This window comes from Chironomus tepperi, unplaced genomic scaffold, assembly GCF_022539635.2.
Source record: "Chironomus tepperi strain 1889 unplaced genomic scaffold, CSIRO-AGI_Ctep_v1 contig_58, whole genome shotgun sequence".
Taxonomy (NCBI): Eukaryota; Metazoa; Arthropoda; class Insecta; order Diptera; family Chironomidae; genus Chironomus; species Chironomus tepperi.
Window position 1 is genome coordinate 828,253 of NW_027226180.1, and position 20,940 is coordinate 849,192.

Sequence of the window (20,940 nt, forward strand, 5' to 3'; positions counted from 1 at the left end):
TGATTGTTGTTGGGTAATACATGAGGATGTGCTGGAAAGTGTGATGCTTGTTATTGTGTATTATGTGACAAAAAATTGGTTTTTTTGTGTCGCGGAACTCTAGAAGATTTAAGAATTTTGTAGGAAGAAGGAATGAGTCCCCCCAGCCTTTGTTTTCTGTCAAATTTGTCATCTTAATTGGACTCAAATCGTAGTAGAAAGTCCGACTCCAAAAGCCAACCTTTCTCGTTGGTACGCTCATTCACTTACTTATTTTACTTCCTTCGTTGGCCATATAGAGACCGTCAAGGGTGATCCATGACATCCTCAGATGCCGCCCAAAACTGGCTTAATCGCTGTCATTTTGCCTTATCGAGGAAATGTGCTTGAGCACCCTATTTGCATACACCTTAGGCTTCTGTCTATGCTACAACTTCTGACTGCCAATTTCTAATACCAAATGCAATACTGATTCTACCAACATCTTTCTTCCATGACGTTCCTTCATCCAATCCACTAGTCCACTAGTAAACTCATAATTTACCATATCCTACCATATTCTAATTCAAGTGATTAGGACCCTTGGACGTCCAAAGAACTCTTGGAAGGAAGCTGTCGATAGAGATAGTATAGCATTAGGTATCAGAAATTGGCAAGTGGAAGTCATCGATAGAGTCTTGTGTAATGTCATGGATCACAGCTGTTCTGTACAACCAGCGAAGGAAGTAAATGAGTAAGCATTTAAGTCTTGAATTAAAATCCTTATCATCAAGTCGTAAAGCATGTACTAATGCACACACATGCTTAACTGATTTAAATCACACACAATTTTAAATAAATTTCTCAGCTTTCTTGACATTGAAATTTTCAAAACAAATCTTCTTTTTTTTTATTATATTGACTAGTCTACTAGGTCGGAGTCAGTTAGTGATAAAGCATTCTGCTAAATAAGTTGTGTTTATTTGCAAATTTTTGCTGGATTTGCTTTTTGAATTTTATTGCTTTTTTTGGGATTTTTAGTTAAATTTAGGAAAATTTGTGGATAATTCTAAGCTATTTCCATAAAATTATGTAAAAAAGTTGAAAAATGCCACAAAATTCAAGAACCTCAATAATTCCACACTTCAACTCCTGCCTGTGTTGTGATCTAAAATCAGGAAATATTCTAATTTGTCGACTGGAACTGTTGTTAAATATTTTGGGAGTAATTTTTATGTCGTTTGGGAGTGCTGGATTCTATTATGCTGCATTTAATGACGTACGATTTAGTGAGAGTGAGGATGGATTTATTAGAACTGTTTTCTATGAAAATGATTGCATTTGTGAGTATGTTTTGTGTTATTTAGACAATTAGACAATTAGGATGGAATGTGAGGAGTGTAGCTTTAAATTTTTCGTTTAGGGTTGGGGTAGAAATGAGGCTAGGAGTCACATGAACCTCATTTTTGAAGAACATTCTTCAATTTTTCTTCACGAGGTCCATACCAGAGTTGCAAAACAGGTGTCTGTGACAGGCAAAAACCTCACAAATTATTGATAATTTTCTTACAAATCCATTCAAATTATCAAGAATTTTTTACGGTTTTTCCCTGTCACAGGCACCTGTTTTGCAACTCTGGTCCACACTCCAGTTAGAGCACCTCTACATTAAAGTACTGCTAATTCTGAATTTGGGTATATTTGGGATTGACAGCTTTAACCTTGATTTTCGATAGAAAAATGATAAAAAATTGTATTTTTGTTTCCACAATTTTCCCTCATTATTGATAGTGCATGACCCTCAGCTGAACTCATAAAATTCATCAAAATATGTTTAAAAATAGAATTCGCGCTCACAAAATAAGACATCTACAGAAATAGACACAAAAATTATTGCTATAAACTTAGCGTATATTCATTAACATATATATTAGGAGAGAAATAATCATAAATATTGAGGAACTAGAGCAGAACAATCATCACACTTTTTCATGTCTATACTCTTCCGTATTAAGAAGAAAATTTCTCCTTGAATTATATTTTGTGACAAACTCTCACAGTTTAATTGCGTCAATTTGCTTCCAAAATTAAAAATTTATATCAGTTCCATGCTGTGTGGTCCATCACTTATTACTAAAAGCAACAGGTCGACTGTCTCACGCCCATCTTCCTTCTTCTATAGAAGCGCAACGTAATAAATGAACAGTTTCTAATGCTAAAACTAACAACAATGCCAAAATTGTTTCTTTGCAGCTTATGGACTGTTTGGTGTCATCATATTGTCAATTATGTCTGTAATTTCATATTATTTTCTGGATGGAGTCAAAATGGTAAGGATTATTAAGTTTATTTGGATATTATCCTAACAGACAAATAGCATACTCTGAGTATACTCACTTTTATGAGCATGCTCATCTTTATGAAATAAGAATGCTCTGAATGTGCTCATATAGGTGAGTATACTCTTTGTATGTTAGGGATTATCAACGAAAAGTATCTAATTTCCCTAACAGACAATGAGCATACACACCTATATGAGCGTATACCCAAACAATACCGTTGAGATGCTCAAATTTGTGAGCATGCTCCTTTTCTGTTCATTTTTGTGGTTTTTATTCACTCAAAAAATCTAAAAATTCAATTCAAATCACCATTTTCTTTTAGAATGAGCCACGAAACCTGTTGCCGTATACTTTCAAAAATGCATTTCTTGGAATCATCCTGACTACTTACGGATTATGCTTTTTCCATCCTATTTTCTTCTTGGGTGTTGCTTTCGTCATCTTAACAATTTGCAGTTATTCCTTATTTAATGCAATCTCAGCTGCTAATGAAGCGGAATTGATAAGAACATTAACTAGCAAGTCAGCAATCATTTGAGAATGACTAAATGTTTTCGGCTTTGATTGTTCGTGTAATGGATACGAGAGTCTTCGGAATAATGAATTTATAGGACATTTTTAGTTTAATTAAAGCTGATAAATTGTAGAAAAATGTGTTAATAAAGATTATTGGATATTAGATGAATAATATGCAGCCTTATTGGACATAATTTGAAGTCGCACTCCCTCTGTGCCTCCAACTCCGTCTCCGACTCTCTTGTGCGTCCCTGACAAAATTGTATTATACTCTCTGGATCACTTGTGTGACTGAATATTAATTGTCATACTGATAAGATTTATAATTTATTTTACAGCCTTTAATAAGGAATTCCCCTTCATTTAATTACTTAATTTCAGACTGATAGTTGTGTTCTTTGTTTAGAGGTGAGTATAAATGTCTCATTTTATGTTCTGTAAACTTTAATATCATTGAATATTGCATGGAAAATAACGATAAATACATGAATATTCGGATAATGCTAGGGTCAGCCTAACTACTTACTTACTTCGCTGGCCGTACGGATCAAGTGTGATCTATGGCCTTCATCAATCAGTTATGAAGCTGACTCTATCGCTGGGTCAGTCTTTAAGCTCATAACTAAGAATATCCATAGATTCCTGAACCTTTCCCGTAATAATTCAACGTTATAAATCAGTAATGGACTACCTATGTGCCGCGGCACAATATTTTGCTGTCAAAATTCTTTGGAAATTCCATATACCCAATAAAATTTCAATAGAATACATTACAACCTAGATATACCGCAAAAAAACAAAAGGTTGTCCATCCCTGCAACAATTAATCGATCCCTTATCAAAATATATGACACTGTCTACATCACAGGCAGGTATAGAGACTCAGATAAGGAAGCCATGGATCACACTTAATACTTTTAGTGAAGTAAGCAATTAAGTCTGCATCACAACCATCATAATAATGACATATTTCACATGAATCATGAACTTTTTCAAGATCACATTGACAATTTTGTTGTTGTGAGAATCAAGATCACTTCCAAATTGAGAATCAAAGTGATAAGACAGTCTGAGAATAATGAGTAAATTAAGTAACAGAGATTAATCGTCTCTCAGGGGATTTTTTACGAAAATAATATTTGATTTTGGGAGTAATTCATCAATAATGTCACATGATTGATTTTGGACAGGTGGGAAGTTACCTGGAAGTTGAATTGTGTCCATTTAAATTGTTGACAATGACATAAAAAATTTCAAATTTTAGTACAAAAATAAATGACATCACTTCCGTACAAATCCTAGCAAATTCTCTCAATAATCATTTTCAGTCTTAGCCTCAATCGATTAAATCTATGTGACACAATAGCTCATTAAAAAGTCTCAAATTTAATCAGTTTTTCGCCTCAGGTAACCAAAAATAAAAAATGGCACCAAAAATCAAGATCGTGTCTGGATGTTTTGATTTAAAGAATGGAAACATCTTTTGGAGCTATTTTATTGTCATATATGAAATTAGTATGATTATCACACGACTAAGGACGTCAGAACCTTCAAAACCAAAAGCGATTGCTTTGTTTCCAGCTTTGTCTGAATGTGAGTTACTTTAGATTAGATTAATGCTGTGGACTAATTAGGATTTTTTGTTTTGATTTTAGATGAGGATTATTTTACAATTTTTAGATTGAGTTATATTCTGTTTATAGTGTGGTTCTTTTATGCAATTGATCAGGTGAGTAAAGCTATTGTTTAGTTAGGCACATTAAGAAGTGGATCTGAGAAGGAATATGAAGAAAATCGTGAAAAAAGTGACGTGTCTTAAGATTTTTGCATGTTAAGTGGTGTCAAAAATCCTGAAAATTGTGATTCCTGCCTCTATTTCCTCGAAGGATCCTTACCTGAGTCTCGAGACTAAGAACAGGACGTTCATGTCTTCGATCAGTCGAGACCAAGATTCTGAATAATTTCCTTATTGTCTTGGTCTCAGTGTAGACAATTAATCACAACTGAGACTTCTAGAAACCTTACGACCCCTTCATCCATCCATCCATCCACCCCTACCATCAATCCTTCCCTCTTCTTAACTCCCAGGCTCCCTCTCCTTTCTGTAATGACTGTAATGCTTGTATAACCCAAAGAAGTGTGTCTCAAACTATCCAGAACAGGAGATACTCAACCATTTATTTATTATGAATTGATTATGTAGTCATATTCTTCCCAGACGCACCTTGAGTATCCCTAGGAGCTCTAGAGTCTAGACCTAAAGATAAACTAACCACAAATGACCATAAAAACCCACAAAATTGACAATATTTATTAAAATTCCAATTCTTTTCCAGAACAAACCAAAATGGCTCAAACCACACATGACCCTACAGCTATTCAGTGGATTTCTCTTCCTATTCATCTCATTATTATACTTTATGAGCTTCTTCTTCATCATGGGACATCAAATTGGCGATTTGATGTGCTTTTATTCATTAATTTACTTTATAGAATCAGTCTTCAGTTTTTACATGTTCATCTGTGTCTATTCATTGTACAAAGAGATGACAAAAGGTGATAAGGAGAAGCTGAATGAAGTGATGTATTTGAAGGATGATGATGTTCAGGTGTTGTCTGTGAAGCCTCATTAAAAGTGACGTTGAATTTTTTGTGATTTAGTTTTTTGAAATAAATAATAATTTTTGGATGTAAAATGACTGGAAAAATTAATAAAATTTTAATGATATTTTGAGGAGAAAATTGAGGATTTTTTTGGGATGTTTTAGTATTGATGAGGATGTCTAGCACCTAAAGATCAACACCGAGACATCGAGGTACCGAGAATTCGAGACAGAAGAGACGCAAGAAACGCAAGAGACACAAAAGACACATATGACAAAGATGATACAGATGACACAAGAGACACAAGAGACACAAGAGACACAAGAGACACAAGAAACACAAGACACACAAGAGACACAAGAGACACAAGAGACACAAGACACACAAGACACACAAGAGACACAAGAAACACAAGAGACACAAGAGACTCAAGAGACACAAATGACATACACAAGAGACACAAGAGACACAAGAGACACAAGAGACACAAGAGACACAGAAGACACAGAGACACAAGAGACACAGATGACACAAATGACATACACAAGAGACACAAGAGACACAAGAGACACAAGAGACACAAGAGACACAAGAGACACAAGAGACACAAGAGACACAAGAGACACAAGAGACACAAGACACACAAGACAACCACAATCTCACCCAAATCTCGACATTGATGCAGTCTATTCAGCCAACAAATCAGCACACTTATGTGTCATTTAATCTATCCAAAAAAAATGTTTAATAATTGCTTAGTAATTGCCGAAAGTACTCTAATATTTGCCAAAAAATAATAATTTATTTGTATTCCTTGAAATATTCACAATAAACTTGAAATTTTTATGGATATTAGTTCCACAAAAAATCATAAACTGATATGACATAATTAAAAATTATTGTTTGAATAATTAACAGCTGCTTATCGGATATCAAACAACATTTTTGTTTGTACAATAATGTGCTTAAATTAGGCGGGATTTTTGGTTTTCAGAATAGTCAGTTGAGTGTAATTGAAGGGGATAGGCATTGGAATTGACATTGATAATTAAGGTGCAAATATGAGGATAAGGTAGGAACTGGTGTGGAACTAATTGGAATATCACAAGTCGGTTGATGGATTTGGAATTTGGAATGAAGCTGGAATGTCTCTGGTTCATCGAGTGGCTGAGTAACTGAGTGACCCTGACTCGGTACCCTGTGACTGATTGGATGAGTGACTGATCGACCGGGTTACTGAATGACTGTACTGACTGAATGACTGAATGACTGAATGACTGAATGACTGAATGACTGAATGACTGAATGACTGAATGACTGAATGACTGAATGACTGAATGACTGAATGACTGAATGACTGAATGACTGAATGACTGAATGACTGAATGACTGAATGACTGATGTGATTGAGCCCAGAACCAGGACCGTGCCATTGAGTCACTGAGCAGTTCTGACTTGGTTCTACGGACATCAGAGTCAATCCAACCTGAGTCTGGATGTTGATCAACTAACCGACTTGTGCTTCTTGACCAAACCTCACCCAAAACTCCCTTTTCCTTAATTTCAGATACATTTTAAGGTTCTTAACCATACTCTTCACTCTCCAAACTACTCTGGCAATTGACATCGAAATAAATTGCTACTACAGACCCGATCAACAAGTTTGGACAGCAATAACAACAAAATTTACAACATGTGAGCTTCAAGCTGATCTAAAACCATCGGATGTTATCAAAAATGCAATTGGAAGTCCAGGAACGACTGCAAATTCGGCAGTTAAAGTTTTCGTCTCGGTTGGCAAAAAAGTCTTGCAAATTCCGGAGGGACTTAAGGCAGTCTTTACAGCATTAGAAGGAATTCAGCTTGAAGACACAACTTTTAAGTTCTTGGACGGTGAAAGTTTAAAGGCAGTGACTGGATTGAAGTATTTGGGAATAACAAATGGAGAAATGGAAGTGATTTTTGCTGAAACATTTAAGGATCTTAGTTCCTTAATGCTTCTGGACTTGACAGGCAATCCAATCATGTACGTTGGATCATCAGCCTTTACAGGCACAACAGGATTAACAAATTTGAATCTTAAGGTAGCATGCCTTGATGGACAGGCAAATATAGCAGCTGGAGCTACTCAAGTGACTGCTTTATTGGGCTTACTTCCTGGAAATTGCAAGGAAATCAGCTTTGCCGAGACATTTTTACTCAAAATTTCACGTGACCTCCTTGCTGCATCTGAACTAGCTCAAGAATGTGAACCATGTGGTGATGAAGAGTTATGTCCAACAGAATGTACCGAGGAGCTTAAGAATGTAAAGTTACAGCTTAATGCCACAGCTGAAGACCTTAAACAGTGCAATAAGAACATAACAAGCCTTGATGCTGACATCCTTGATTTAGAGCATAAAATTGAGCAACTTGAAGCTATGATCAGCACATCTGGTGATGGAACATGTGGATATAAGACAGTAGCTGATGTCTACTCATGCTATGCCAGAATATCTGTCCGAACAGCTGCAGAACAGACTGTAAAATGGAACGGAACACATGAAGCTGACAAGACAAATGCAGCAGTGCTTGCTATGGTGATTTATTCACAGACGGTCGAGATTCTTCCACTTAATATTGGTACGGTCTATAAGAATTTAGTGTCATTGACTGTCAGGAATTCAGGATTGGCTAAAATAAAGGCTGGCGACTTCAGGACATTGACAAACTTGAAGACATTGGAGATTGTTGGCAATAACATCACGACAATTGAGGCTGCAGCCTTTGCGGAACTCACAAAATTGACGAAAATTGACTTGTCAGCCAACAGAATCACAGCACTTCCGAATAAAGTTTTTGACACTTTGTCAGCACTAAGCATCCTTAACCTCAGCGATAATTCACTTAGAATCCGATTTGACGTCATTAATGACAATAACAGGATATCTGAGGCTTATTTCAGGAACAATAAAGCTATTGTACCGTTTGATAAGACATTCATATGGAGATTGAAGAATGCTGTCAAGATTGATTTGAGTGGAACTGAATGTAATTTTTCATTGGATAGAACACAACCAAATTCAGTTACTTTTGTGACTTTCTATTCGAATATTGTATTAAATTGCTAATTTTTTTCTAAATTTATTTTGATTTTACTTCAATAAAGCTTGTTTCGTGTATAAATAGCTCTAATCCTTTTCATTCGGTTATGTTCGGTTGTGTTCGGATCTGTTCGGTTCTATCCGGCTCATTTCGAGTCTTTTCGGGTCTTTTCGGCTTTGATTGTTTCTATTCCACTTCTTTCGGCTTTTTTCGGTTCCGTTTGGCTTTGTTTGGTTCTTTTCGTTTTTATTCGGTTCTGTCCGGTACTATTCGGATCTATTCGATTCTATTCGGTTCTAATCGTTTCTGTTCGGCTCTGCTCGCTTATGTTCGGCTCTGTTCGGGTGTGTTTGGGTCTGTTTTGCTCTATTCGGATCTGTTCGACAATATTCGGTTCTGTTCGACTTCATTGAGCTCTGTTCGGTTTTCTTCGGCTCGTTCAGTTCATCTTCGTTAAATTTAAAAGACCAATCCCTACAGCAGTCAGTCATCAATCAAAAAACTCATCTTATCAATTCAACAGTCAACAAATAAACTGTATAGAAGCTACCTTTTGTTCCTCAAAATCACATAAATATTGAAATCACGACTTAAACAAAAAGCAATTAAAAGTAATTTAATATAGAGCCATAAAAATAGCTCAAGTTGGTCACGAGAATGAAATTTTTAAAAGTTTAAAAAATATTTTATTTCATTTTTGTTAGTTGAACTGGACGAGACAGGATGGACATTTTTATAATTTTATTTATATTGAGTCAATTTGGGAGTTGGGTGGAAGCAGAGCAAAGCTTTTATGAATTCAAGGTAAGGAGCTATTGAAAAATAATGAGGATACTCGCATATATGAGCGTCCTCTTGAGCATACTCAGTCAATATAGCTGAGAACGCTCATTGTCTGCTCGGATAGGATGTTACTGAAGGTTTCTGGATTTTACAATATTTAGCGAATTCGGTTAATCGATCTGAAATCCGACATAAAGCCAGTGTGACATTAGTATCAAGTGATTCTAATCCAAGTGACTATGTCAAGTAACTCAGTAACTCAGGTCAGTGTCACTTGGTAGCTTAGGCTAGGTTCAGAGTCACGAGTCAATGTCACTTAATACTAGAGTCACGCTGGCCTGGTGTCGAAATTCCGATGGATTAATAGAATAGTGCTAACCGAGATCCATTTTAAGTCAATTTTCATCGTTTTTTGATCTGCTGTCTTGATCTTGGATAAATTTTGACGATAATGACATGGTAGGGTTAAGGTGTACCAAATGTAGCACTACATTGTTCCAGTGGTGTGCTTATGGTGGACAATACCCTACCATTACTGTAGTAATTGACCTCTGAAACTATATTGAATATCCAGTATTGACAGAATTCGACAGTCAAGTCCGACTACCGAGTCTAATCATGACTTTTAACAATAAAATTCGTTATTTTTTGTGGTATTTGTATTGACGAACTAATAATGCATTCCAGTCATCAATCACGAACTAAAAAATAACAATAAAAACCTCAAAAATCCATTAAAATTTTCCAATTTTCCAGACAAGATTCTGTAAAAATTACAGATCCAAAATGCAGGAAGAGCAAAGTCGGAAAATCTTCGAAAAGCGTATAGACAGGATTAACAAGTTCAACAGGAGAAGTGACCGAACCTTTAAAATGGAAGTAAATCATCTAACTGACTTGTCAGACTCACAACGTAGAAGCCTTAATGGATTTCAATTCTCAGTCTTTGCCAACACGTTCCTGACTCAATCAAATCCTGTTATGGCACGTGACTTTGATCAGATCATCCCAGACAGCCTTGATTGGCGTAAGTTGGGTGTTGTGTCACCGGTTCAGGATCAAGGATTCATATGTGGTGCATGCTGGGCTTTTGCAACTACTGGACATCTTGAGAGCATTATTGCTATAGCCACAAATACATCCGTCACTAAGTTATCGGAACAGCAGTTTATAGACTGTAACAGGAACCTTAAAATTGGCAATTATGGATGTGATGTAAGTTAGCCTCAAAAATAACACAAAGTTAATCCATATAAATTCATTTTAGGGTGGCTTTATGGCAACAAGCTTAGCATATTCACGATTTAATGACATAACAACTGAGAATGCATATCCGTACCTTGGTGTTGACAGCATATGCTTATACAATGTATCACAAACTAGATACAACTTCTCACAGCCAATTATAATTCCGCCTGGTGATGAAGAAGCTTTAAAGACAGCTGTAGCACTATATGGACCAATCACAGCAGCTATAGATGCTAATCAGGAGTCACTGTTTGAATATTCAACTGGTGTCTATTTTGAGCCACATTGTACACAATGGTTGAATCATGCAGGTTAGTATGGTGTTGAATTGAGGAAGTGTTGTCAAAGCTGTGTGTCGCGGCACTTTAGTATCACATTTAAGTACTTTAGCCATGCTGTGCGTAAATTTGCTTGTGACCTATCATAAAATTGTGCCATGGCATTCAAAACAGTTTGGACAACACTGAATTTAAGGTTGAGATATGAGTTATAATTGATATTTTGCAGTATTAGTCGTTGGATATGGAACTGATCGAGTTGGTGGTGATTATTGGTAAGTTGATAAAATTGGGGTTGTCAAGAATAATTCGATTCAACCGGTATTGGTACGGTTCATTAAGGTATGATCAAACCATTGAAATAGTGAAGTAACCCACCTAGTTTGGTATAGTGGCTTACATGTACCATATCAAAGCATCTTAAGACACAATAATCAGCATATATTAACAAATCTACTTTTCCAGGATCATCAAAAATTCATGGAGTCCCTATTGGGGTGAGAATGGGTAAGTTGGAAATTCTTGTGAATATGTGTAAAGGAAGTCAGGTCTTGCCTTAACAACTCATTTCTTTCTTTCATTTTAGTTACTTCAGACTAGCAAGAAACCGAAACAATCATTGTGGGATATCAAAATATGCTGTTTATGTTAAACTCAATAAAACCACTCCTAAATAAGAACAAAATTAAAGTGATTTTTAAGTTATTTGTGTTAATAATCGTTTACAGCGTACGACTTTTCAAATTTAATGATCAAAACCGTGTGCATCACTCGAATTTCAGCATTTTAGGCTTAAAAACGTGTGCATTGGTAAGTTGAAACCGTGTTTTTTGTAAGATTCAAGCATTTTGGTATTGGAAATTGGCAAATGGAAACTAGCGACAGATCCAGCTTCAGGCAGCATCTATAGGAGGTCATGGTACACAATTGATCTGTAAGATCAGCGATATGAGTACGGAGGCAAGCATTTTGTTCTCAAAATCGTGTTCAACGTACGGTTTTAAGCTTTATATGCTTAAAACCATGAGCAGTGTATGACTTTCAGCATATCACAGCACTAGACAGCCAGAAAAAGTGCAAACATGTCTACAACTGACCTTTACGAAAGATAACAGCACATGACATCACAGAAGATTATTTATCAATTCTACCATAAAAAAAAAAAAAAAAAAACAATTTAATCATGAATCACAGCCGCGAAGTTGATAAGCAAATCCAAAAGCCTCCTGATAGTAAAATTGCACACAAAAAAAAACTTAGTCCAAATATCCAAAAACCCATCAGTGTGCTTTGAGACATTAAACGAGCATCATGGCATTTAAAATTTTCCTATTATTGGCACTGCTATACATCAGTAAAGTCAACAGTCAACTCACCATACTTCCAGATGATGACAATTTTGCAAGTCGATTTATGGCCAGAATTCATCATGAGGATCGACTTCGTGGATCACTGCTTGCTAATGGATTCTTCTTTAATGCCCGTACAATTGTTACAACTGCATCTGCCGTCCATAACTTAAACATGACACAACTTCGTGTTGAATTTGGAAATACAAATTTAATTGGATTACAAACAGCACGTCCTGAATCGGTCATATTTCATCCTGATTTTCATCCAAATAATTTACTTGAAAATAATTTAGCACTTGTGAGATTAGCAGCTGCTGATACGAATAGAACTGGACCAGCTACCATGACTTATCGTGAAATTGGACGTCTTATTCGTGGCAATCACTTCTGTTCGAAACTTGGGTACGGTGAGCTGTTGTCCGACACATGGCAAGGACGTGAACCAATGCGAATGATTCCATCAATTATTGAGTCAAACTCGACAATGTGTAACTTCCTATTTAGTGGTGACTTTACATGCACATTTGGACGGGTTGGTGAGTTTGGATTTTGTGGTGGATTTGTTGGATCTCCGATCATTTGTGATGGCGAGAGAGTCAGCGGAATGGTCGTTGTGGATAATTATTGTGGACAACGTCCTGTGTCTTATATTATGGACCTTGAGAGACATGCTGAATGGATTCATCGACATTCTGGAACTGGAAAAGTCTTTGCATCAATTTTTATGATTTTTGTTGTTTTTTTAACATCAAAAATTCTTTAAATTTTTATTATTTTTGACTTTTTTTTTCTGTGAATATGGATTATGGGTGGGGATTAGCACTATCAGATGTCAATGCTGATATGTGATGAATCCCATTCCCAGAAAAATATATTTTTTATCAGATATAGGATTAAGATTATTTATGCGATAAATAAAAGAAGTTGAGAATTTAATTAAAACACGACAAAAAAAATTTAATGAGTTTTTTAATTGGAATTGAACTTTGGATGGATGAGTGGGATGATGAAGGTTGGCATGTGCGTCATTTTGGTGATTGGTTTGTGGAACTGATCAGGAGATGTTTCGTCAATTTTGATCAATTTCATGAATTAGTAAAATACAAAGCAAAAGCTTCAAAATTACAGAAAATTGCATATTTTCTAGTTCCTACTCACTTCCTTATCCATACAGAGCAATTGTGATCCATGACCTCCCTCAGATGCGCCCTCAGATGCGATTTCATACAAATACCACCGATACCGCTTAGTTTCTCAGCCTGACCTAAAACTGGCTCTATCACTGGCTTGCTTCTGCCAAATTACAATGACAAGAGCAATTCTGGTAGATAGCAAGCTGGAGATAGAGATCTACAGCTTCATTCCATGAGATTTAACAGGTTTAAATCATAATAATCCATAAGACAGTCAATAACAAGAGCTTAACTTAATGTTTCATGGAAAGCAGCTATTTATAGAGACAGTACATTTGCACTAGGTATTATAAACTGACAGACAAAAGCCTGCGATAGAACCAATCTTAAGCGTCATCTGAAGGAAGCCATGTTTCCCAATTGGTCTGTATAACCAGCAAAATAAGCATTTAAGCAATTAAATGTTTAGGACATCCATATAAACTCATGAGTTCCACGTGGACGTATACAAAAATTATTAATATTATCTTACTACGTATTAAATTTTAAACTGCAGTAAACAAGACGCAAGTAAAGGTATTGAGATAAGAATGTGTAAGCCCAAATCACCTTCTTAAGGTGAAAGTCGGGATTTATGATTTTAAGTGCAAAAGATTTCAGATTCTTTTTATTTATTTAGGTTCTGGGATATCTGTCATGGATTATCATGTCATGAACATTTCAAGACGTACTTAATTTAGTTTCTTGACTATTGCGCACGGGAGACCATTGCCGCGTTTAGAGAACGTCTGTAGACAGCTCTATCCTTCGACAACTTCTGCCAGTTCGGGATATTAAGGACTCTAGCGTCCTTTTCAAAGGCTGATAGAGTTCATAATTATGCCTACTTTGGTATACTTCACTTTATTTTATAGGTCCATAAATCACTCGCCATATTCGTTTCTCATAGACAGCAAGGACTTATTCATAGGATTGTGTAGAATTCTAAGTTTCTGAGCCGTACAATTCAATGACCTCAATAAGCGTCTTGTATAGCATGACATTGGTATTTTTATGCTGACGCTTGGACGTAAAGATGTGTTTTAAGCTGTAGAATGCATCGTATGGCGCTGTATGATGTCAAGACTTGTTAATGGAGATTAATTTCCCCCTCAAATTTTTGGAAATGCGCTTTATCCAACCCACTCAAATATCCATTCCTTACTTGCCAACATTATCACTCCTCCCAAAAATAAAATGCGCAAAAGCTTCCTGAAAACCACTAAATTTCATAATTTTTTTTTTTTTACCTCAATCGACCAATGACTCACCGTAGTCAATTTCTGGTTCCTATTTATCTTATCACATCATTTTGCAATTAATCTAAAGGCTTTACCGTACCTAAAATATTATTTTCCAGCTATTTTGTTATTTTATAATGACAAAAAGGTATCAACGTAAATTCAGTCTAGATAGTGATTTTACCTCAGCAAGTCAAGTTCTGTCAAGGCACAACCAAAAAAAATGAAAAATTTGTTCCTATTTTCGATAATTTTCCTTATCAGCAGCTGTGTACAGTCACAAGGACCAATTATCATACCAGATGACAGTGAGGTGTTGGAGTTTACAGTTCAGGTCGAACGTGTAGCACTGCAGGCAAATCAACAAAATATTTTCTTATGTGTTGGAACATTAATCACATTACAGCATGTCCTGACACCAAGAAATGTCTATGACATACCGCTGATTGCTGTCACTGACCCTAATCAGCTGTCGATTCGATTCCGTGGTAATCAATTTGGTCATGGATTAAGAGCCACACCAGCACAGATTATTAGAAATCAAAATGAAAATTTGGCAATTTTAAGGATGGGAAATCGTGTTGATCAGCACTTCCGTTTCTCACCAAGACATCGTGTCGACTTGACATGGGATCGTATCTGTACACTTTATGGATTTGACTTGAGTACAATTTCACCGACAGCACAACGACTTGTTGCTACATCAGCTATGATTAGAAATGCAACGGATGTCAGCTGTGATACAGGCTTTTGTGCTATTGGAACTCCAGCACAGTTTACACAATGTGGTGGATTTGTTGGCACACCAGTCACATGTGATGGAACTGCTATTGCTGCAATTGTCGTTCAGGATGACTTCTGTAATTTGAATATGCCACGTTCGACATTGTTGAGGCTGAGTGATCAGGCACAGTGGATTAATACGCAAACGAGTGGGGCTAAGGTGGCAACACAAACGACAATTTTGGGGGTCATTTTGGGGATCTTGTTGATGAGATTTATGGCTTAAAAATTATTTATTCAAAATTGGAAATATGTTAAAAAATTTTATTTTATTTTATTTTTAAATAAAACTAATTATGGAAAAATGTTGGAAGTTGGGTCATTCACTGATTAGGCAGGGAGTGATTTACCCCTCTCCCCTCTACCACCCTTGCTCGTAATAAGTGAACGACCCCTAGTTGGATTTATTTTCTTTTATCTTAATCTACTAAATTTTAGGTAATTAAATTAAAAACTTAAATAATTTTAAAAAAATTTTAAAATTAAAAAAAAAGTTGAAAAATTAAAAAAAATTTGGAAAAATAAAAAAAAAATTTCAAATCATAAAAAAGTTAAAATTATAAAAAAAATTGAAAAATTTAAAAAGCTAAAAAATAAAAAATTTAAAAATTTAAGAAATTTAAAGAAATAAAAACAAAATTTTTTTTTTAAATTTTTCAATTTTTCATTTTTTATATAATTTTTAACTTTTTTAAATTTTTGAATTTTTTTTTCAAATTTTTGAATGTTTCAAATATTTTTAAACTTTTCACTATTTTTTTAAAAATTTTTTAAGGTTTTTTGAATTTTTTTAATTTTTTTTTAACTTTTTTAAATAATTTAGTTTTTTAAAATTTATCACATTTTTCTACAATTTTTAAAATTTTTCCAATTTTTTTAAATTGTTTCAATTTTTAAATATTACAAATTTTTAAATTTTTCATTTTTTCTTTGTAGTTATTCAAATTTATAAAAATTTAATTAAATTAATTACATATTAATTTTATTAAATCATTTTTTGCCTACAATTTCCCAAATTCAGAAACTTTTTATTTCCCGCAATAATTCAAAAATTCAAATCCATTTTAAGTACCAGAATGTTTCCCAACTTTCCCAAAGCTTCTCAAACTTTTTTCATATAAATTTGTTTCTATTTCCTCACAATATCAGCATTCACTCAGCACCGGTAAACAAACCAGCTTGAAAATAATTGTTAAAAAATCTTAAAAATTGAATTTTTAACTTTATAAGCCAAATTATTAGAATTTAAATAGTTTTATATTAAATAACACAAAATGTTCTATCATGTAAGTATTAAATTATGTGAAAAAATTAGGAATTTAAGGTGGAATTAATAAAAATTTCAAAATATTGCTCAATTGCTTACTAAAAATTGTGGGAAAAAATATCAAAAAAATCAAATTTTTTAAATTAAAAACCAAAAAATTTCAAATTTTTAACTTAAAAAAGTTTTATTTTTTAAATTTTATTTTTTTAAATTTAAATTTTTTTACTTTTTTAATTTAAAATTTTTAAAAAATTTGAATTTTTTAAAATTTTTCTTTTTTTTTAAATTAAAAATTTTAAATTTTTATAATTTTTAATAGTTTTAATTTCATTTTCATCAATTCTCAATTTCCCTCTAATTTTAGATCGCCCTAGAACACGAGATCCTCCTGCATCCGCGCTACTTCGGTCCACAACTCCTCGACACAGTCCGTCAAAAGCTGTACACAGAAGTTGAAGGAACCTGTACCGGTAAATATGGATTCGTCATTGCCGTAACAACAATCATCGATATTGGTGCTGGAATCATTCAAGCTGGTCAAGGCTTTGTCGTCTATCCAGTCAAATACAAAGCCATTGTCTTCCGGCCATTTAAAGGCGAAGTCCTCGATGCTGTCGTTAAGCAAGTCAACAAAGTTGGAATGTTTGCTGAAATTGGTCCACTGTCGTGCTTCATATCACATCACTCGATTCCAGCTGATATGCAGTTCTGTCCTAATAGTAATCCAGCATGTTATAAGTCAAAGGATGAGGACATTGTGATAGCTGCTGAGGATAAGATTCGATTAAAAATTGTTGGTACGAGAGTTGATGCGACTGGAATCTTTGCTATTGGAACATTGATGGACGACTACCTTGGATTAGTTCTTAATTAAAGGATTTATTTTTGTAAATTTTTAATAATTTTTGAAAGATGAAAAAAAAAAGAAATAAATAATTTTAAGAAGAATTTTAGAATGTTTTCTTTTAGGAGATGAAACTAGACAGTGTAATTCGCTGCTTTTAGTCATACCAACTAAGTTTGAGTACTCATGACATACAAATTGTGACTAGGTACATTGTTTTGGTATACTGTAGCTAGGTAAACCATGAATACTTCTCTGTATACAACACTCGAGCTACTTGATGAATCTGCATTAGATCCAGAGGGAATCATATCGCCTGTGATGAATTATACATATTTTTACACTGTGTGTCGTGATCTGAAATTGTTAATCCCCATCTGAACATCTGAAAAGCCATTCAAAATACGTGAATTCGGACGAGTGGCCGATTATAGAGTACTTTATCCTTGTAACCGATCAATTTTATTTATAGCTTAGTATGAAGTGCATTGATTTTTATTTGGAGTGAAAGACATCCTAGAGTACCATAGAAGGTGACTCCAGTTTTATTTTAGTTCATACATTGGTTCACCTGAACCAGAAACTGCAGACTACAGCCCAGCGCTTCCTTCCTTTTTGATGCGTTTCTAGCAATTTCTCAATACAGCACTATAAAATATGCAAGTTTCAGGACTCATCAAAACTATCCAAGACTACCAAATAGCACAAATTCGCCGATCGATCCAAAATGAGAGACTAAGTCTTCGTGACTTTTTTTTTTTGCCAGATTAAGACCAAATCCAGAATTATGTCCGTCTTACTCTGGCCTGAGACTGGATTTTGAATCAATTAGACAATTTGTGGTATTTAGAACTATTCGGTGCTTCTGAAAATCTATCGGTAATTGCCAGACTGAAGCCAGAAATAGAGACAGCTTAAGGAGACATCTAAGGAAGATCATGAAGCGCAATTGATCTGCACAACCAGCAATGTTGATAAGTAAGCAAATAAATCACTCAAAACTACACCAATCACTGCCACAACATGAATTTCCATAAAAAAATACACAATAATTTTAAAAACAAAAAAATTTCAATTTATTCAACAAATATTTTATCTTGTGTGATTCCATGTCTCTGCAAGTCGTTCAATATCATCCAGTGAATATTCCTGAACTCTTTTCTTCATATTAGCCACAACTAGGGTTGCAATTGCTGCAGCTAAAATTGAGAAAAATTCAAATTTGATTTCAGCACTAAAAATTGAGCTCAAAAATCAGAGTTGGCTGGACTTTTTGGAATCTGGACTCCAACTCAAGCCCTGCCAACTGTACCCAAAACCTTACCTTTCTCAGAATCATAATATTTAGCTAAGACTTTTTGGACTAAACTCTTCAAGTCCACCTTCACCCTGGTCAGCATAATCTTACTCGTCTCACTGACTTTATAGTCACCGAGTGTCTTGTCATCCTGAAGGACTTTACCACTAAACAGCAACTTCATTTCCATCGGTGAAATTTTCTTTTCAATTTCAATTTTTGACTTTAATGCTGCAACTGTCTCGGATGACTCAATTTGGATCAGGAACTCGTCGCCGTTGATTTCTTTTATTTTTATTTGCATTTTTTGGATATTTTTGATGGATTTTGGAGGAATTAAATTAAATTTGATGGATTCTGATGGATTTTATGCTTATTTATTAGATTTTGAGGTTAGGTTGATTCCAATATCCTTAATTAATGAGCTATAGACTCTAAATGCAGCCCCTAAAATGCAAAAGTTTCAAATTTTTTAAAAGTTTTCAAATCAAAATAACAAAATTTGTCAAGTCGACTCTACATATGTCCATACAACGTGAAGTTGGCTGCAGGTACCAAAAAATCTACTACAAAATGATCAAAATTCCCAATTTTTCAATCAGTAGCTCCCCTCATCTAGTCATCTCTGCATCAATTTTTCAAAAAACAACAAAAAAACCGGAAAATTTTAAAGTTTTTTTAAGAATATCCAAAATTTACGATGGGATTTGTGCTAAAGACTATAAATGGTGACTTGTTCTCAGCCACAGTGTCACTTGCACATTGTGTTGGTGCTGATTTCAAGATGGGAATGGGAATAGCTGTCAAATTTCGTGATTTGTTTGGAAAAGTTGATTATCTCAAGGGTCAAAATGTAAGTAAAATTTGTTTTAATTTTTGTGGATTTTTTGAGGATTTTTGGTTCCAGTTTTGAGAATTCTCTCAATTTTTCAAACAAAAATCCGCAATTTTTCACCAAAAATCTGCAAATTTTGCCCAAATTTCCCAAAAATTCATCAAAAACTCACAAATTTCCTCCAAATTCTCTTCTTCCAGGTCAAATCCGGTCTCTGTGCAGTCCTAAAAGTCAACATTCCAGACAGATACATCTACTATCTAGTCACAAAGCCAGTAACAGCACCAGGTGTACTTCCATCTTATGAATCTCTAGAAAGTTCACTAAAGTCAATGAGGGATCATATGATTGCTAATAATGTTAAGCAAGTTGCGATGCCACAGATAGGTATGTAGACTATTGGGACTTAGTTACTTACTGGAACCATGCTCCGACTTGGAGCCTAGATTGCTATAATAGACCCCCATCTGACTCTATTGCTGGACCGCTTTTAGGTACCATCGACATGTTGCTCTTGGAGCACCAATACGAATTTTGCATAGAGACAGTTGAGCATTTGGTTGTTGGTAAAGGGAAGCCAGTGATAGAGTCAATTTCAGATGCCATAAATCACAGTTTATCTGTACGGCTAGCAAAATGCATTTGAAACTTAAATTGGTCACACTTGCATGACATATTTGAGAATCAGATACAAATATATGAATTTAATTCCAATTTCCTTCATTTTTCCCTATTTTAGGATGTGGACTGGACAAGCTACAATGGAACGAAGTTGAGAAGAGATTGAGGAACGTCTTTCAGAATGATGATATTCAAGTTGATGTTTATGTTTATTCACCAGGAAAATAAAAGACTTAAAAAAACCAAAATTACTGTTTAAATTTGTTGTCAATGTTTACAGTCAGCTGGATCTAGGTATGAAAACTTAAGTAAGTTCAACGACCGCACAGATCAACTGTGATTCATGGCTTTCCTCAGATGACGCCTTAAGCTGACTCTATCACTGGCTTTTGCCTGAAAATTTCCAATAGCAATACTGTCGATATTGACAGTTTCCTTCCAGGAGTTCTTTGGTATATAGGTATGAGTAATGGTCTGAAAATGGTCAAATAGTTGCTGATCTGTAAAGTAGAAATTAGAAAATTGCACTTTGGATGGGATAACAGTAGAGTTCAGCTGTTGTTGCGTCGTCAGGGCAACTAAGCGTGTTGCAGTTGATGTAGCGACGCACCGTGACTTAGCAAGCAATCTGATGTGCGTTGTAATGCGCTGCAGTCTCTGTAGCGTGCTGTGGACCCTCACGTTCAACACAAGACAGACCGAGTATCATTCTGAG

At 34.9% G+C, this 20,940-nt stretch overlaps 6 protein-coding genes and 2 long non-coding RNA genes across 8 annotated transcripts; 7 read left to right on the plus strand and 1 right to left on the minus strand.

Annotated features, from left to right (window-relative positions):
- Positions 1 to 888: 888 nt before the first annotated feature.
- LOC139100337 (uncharacterized) lies at positions 889 to 2,988 on the plus strand. The gene is made up of 3 exons (XR_011545438.1): positions 889 to 1,301; positions 2,212 to 2,288; positions 2,623 to 2,988. It is a non-coding gene; the product is annotated as an uncharacterized lncRNA (long non-coding RNA).
- Positions 2,989 to 4,122: 1,134 nt separating this feature from the next.
- Positions 4,123 to 5,558, plus strand: LOC139100199 (uncharacterized). The gene is made up of 3 exons (XR_011545413.1): positions 4,123 to 4,409; positions 4,472 to 4,545; positions 5,153 to 5,558. It is a non-coding gene; the product is annotated as an uncharacterized lncRNA (long non-coding RNA).
- A 141-nt stretch (positions 5,559 to 5,699) lies between these two features.
- Positions 5,700 to 6,146, plus strand: LOC139100380 (processed variable antigen). The gene has a single exon (XM_070652996.1). The coding sequence runs from the start codon at positions 5,700 to 5,702 to the stop codon at positions 6,144 to 6,146; it is 447 nt and encodes a 148-aa protein (XP_070509097.1).
- A 269-nt stretch (positions 6,147 to 6,415) lies between these two features.
- LOC139100207 (leucine-rich repeat-containing protein egg-6-like) lies at positions 6,416 to 8,587 on the plus strand. The gene is made up of 2 exons (XM_070652819.1): positions 6,416 to 6,492; positions 6,988 to 8,587. Exons 1-2 carry the CDS (start codon positions 6,482 to 6,484, stop codon positions 8,528 to 8,530), a joined length of 1,554 nt encoding a protein of 517 aa, XP_070508920.1. The 5' UTR covers positions 6,416 to 6,481; the 3' UTR covers positions 8,531 to 8,587.
- A 144-nt stretch (positions 8,588 to 8,731) lies between these two features.
- On the plus strand, positions 8,732 to 11,490 carry LOC139100208 (cathepsin L-like). Its single transcript, XM_070652820.1, has 7 exons — positions 8,732 to 9,115; positions 9,209 to 9,308; positions 10,044 to 10,502; positions 10,555 to 10,846; positions 11,043 to 11,088; positions 11,279 to 11,320; positions 11,400 to 11,490. Exons 2-7 carry the CDS (start codon positions 9,228 to 9,230, stop codon positions 11,488 to 11,490), a joined length of 1,011 nt encoding a protein of 336 aa, XP_070508921.1. The 5' UTR covers positions 8,732 to 9,115; positions 9,209 to 9,227.
- A 5,027-nt stretch (positions 11,491 to 16,517) lies between these two features.
- Positions 16,518 to 17,577, plus strand: LOC139100222 (DNA-directed RNA polymerase II subunit RPB7-like). The gene is made up of 2 exons (XM_070652830.1): positions 16,518 to 16,647; positions 16,993 to 17,577. Exons 1-2 carry the CDS (start codon positions 16,636 to 16,638, stop codon positions 17,500 to 17,502), a joined length of 522 nt encoding a protein of 173 aa, XP_070508931.1. The 5' UTR covers positions 16,518 to 16,635; the 3' UTR covers positions 17,503 to 17,577.
- Positions 17,578 to 18,564: 987 nt separating this feature from the next.
- On the minus strand, positions 18,565 to 19,073 carry LOC139100381 (ubiquitin-like protein 4A). Its single transcript, XM_070652997.1, has 2 exons — positions 18,797 to 19,073; positions 18,565 to 18,671 (listed from the first exon to the last, which is right to left on the minus strand). Exons 1-2 carry the CDS (start codon positions 19,071 to 19,073, stop codon positions 18,565 to 18,567), a joined length of 384 nt encoding a protein of 127 aa, XP_070509098.1.
- Positions 19,074 to 19,385: 312 nt separating this feature from the next.
- On the plus strand, positions 19,386 to 20,473 carry LOC139100311 (ADP-ribose glycohydrolase OARD1-like). The gene is made up of 3 exons (XM_070652938.1): positions 19,386 to 19,622; positions 19,805 to 19,991; positions 20,344 to 20,473. The coding sequence occupies exons 1-3, from the start codon at positions 19,470 to 19,472 to the stop codon at positions 20,451 to 20,453; spliced, it is 450 nt and encodes a 149-aa protein (XP_070509039.1). The 5' UTR covers positions 19,386 to 19,469; the 3' UTR covers positions 20,454 to 20,473.
- Positions 20,474 to 20,940: the final 467 nt, after the last annotated feature.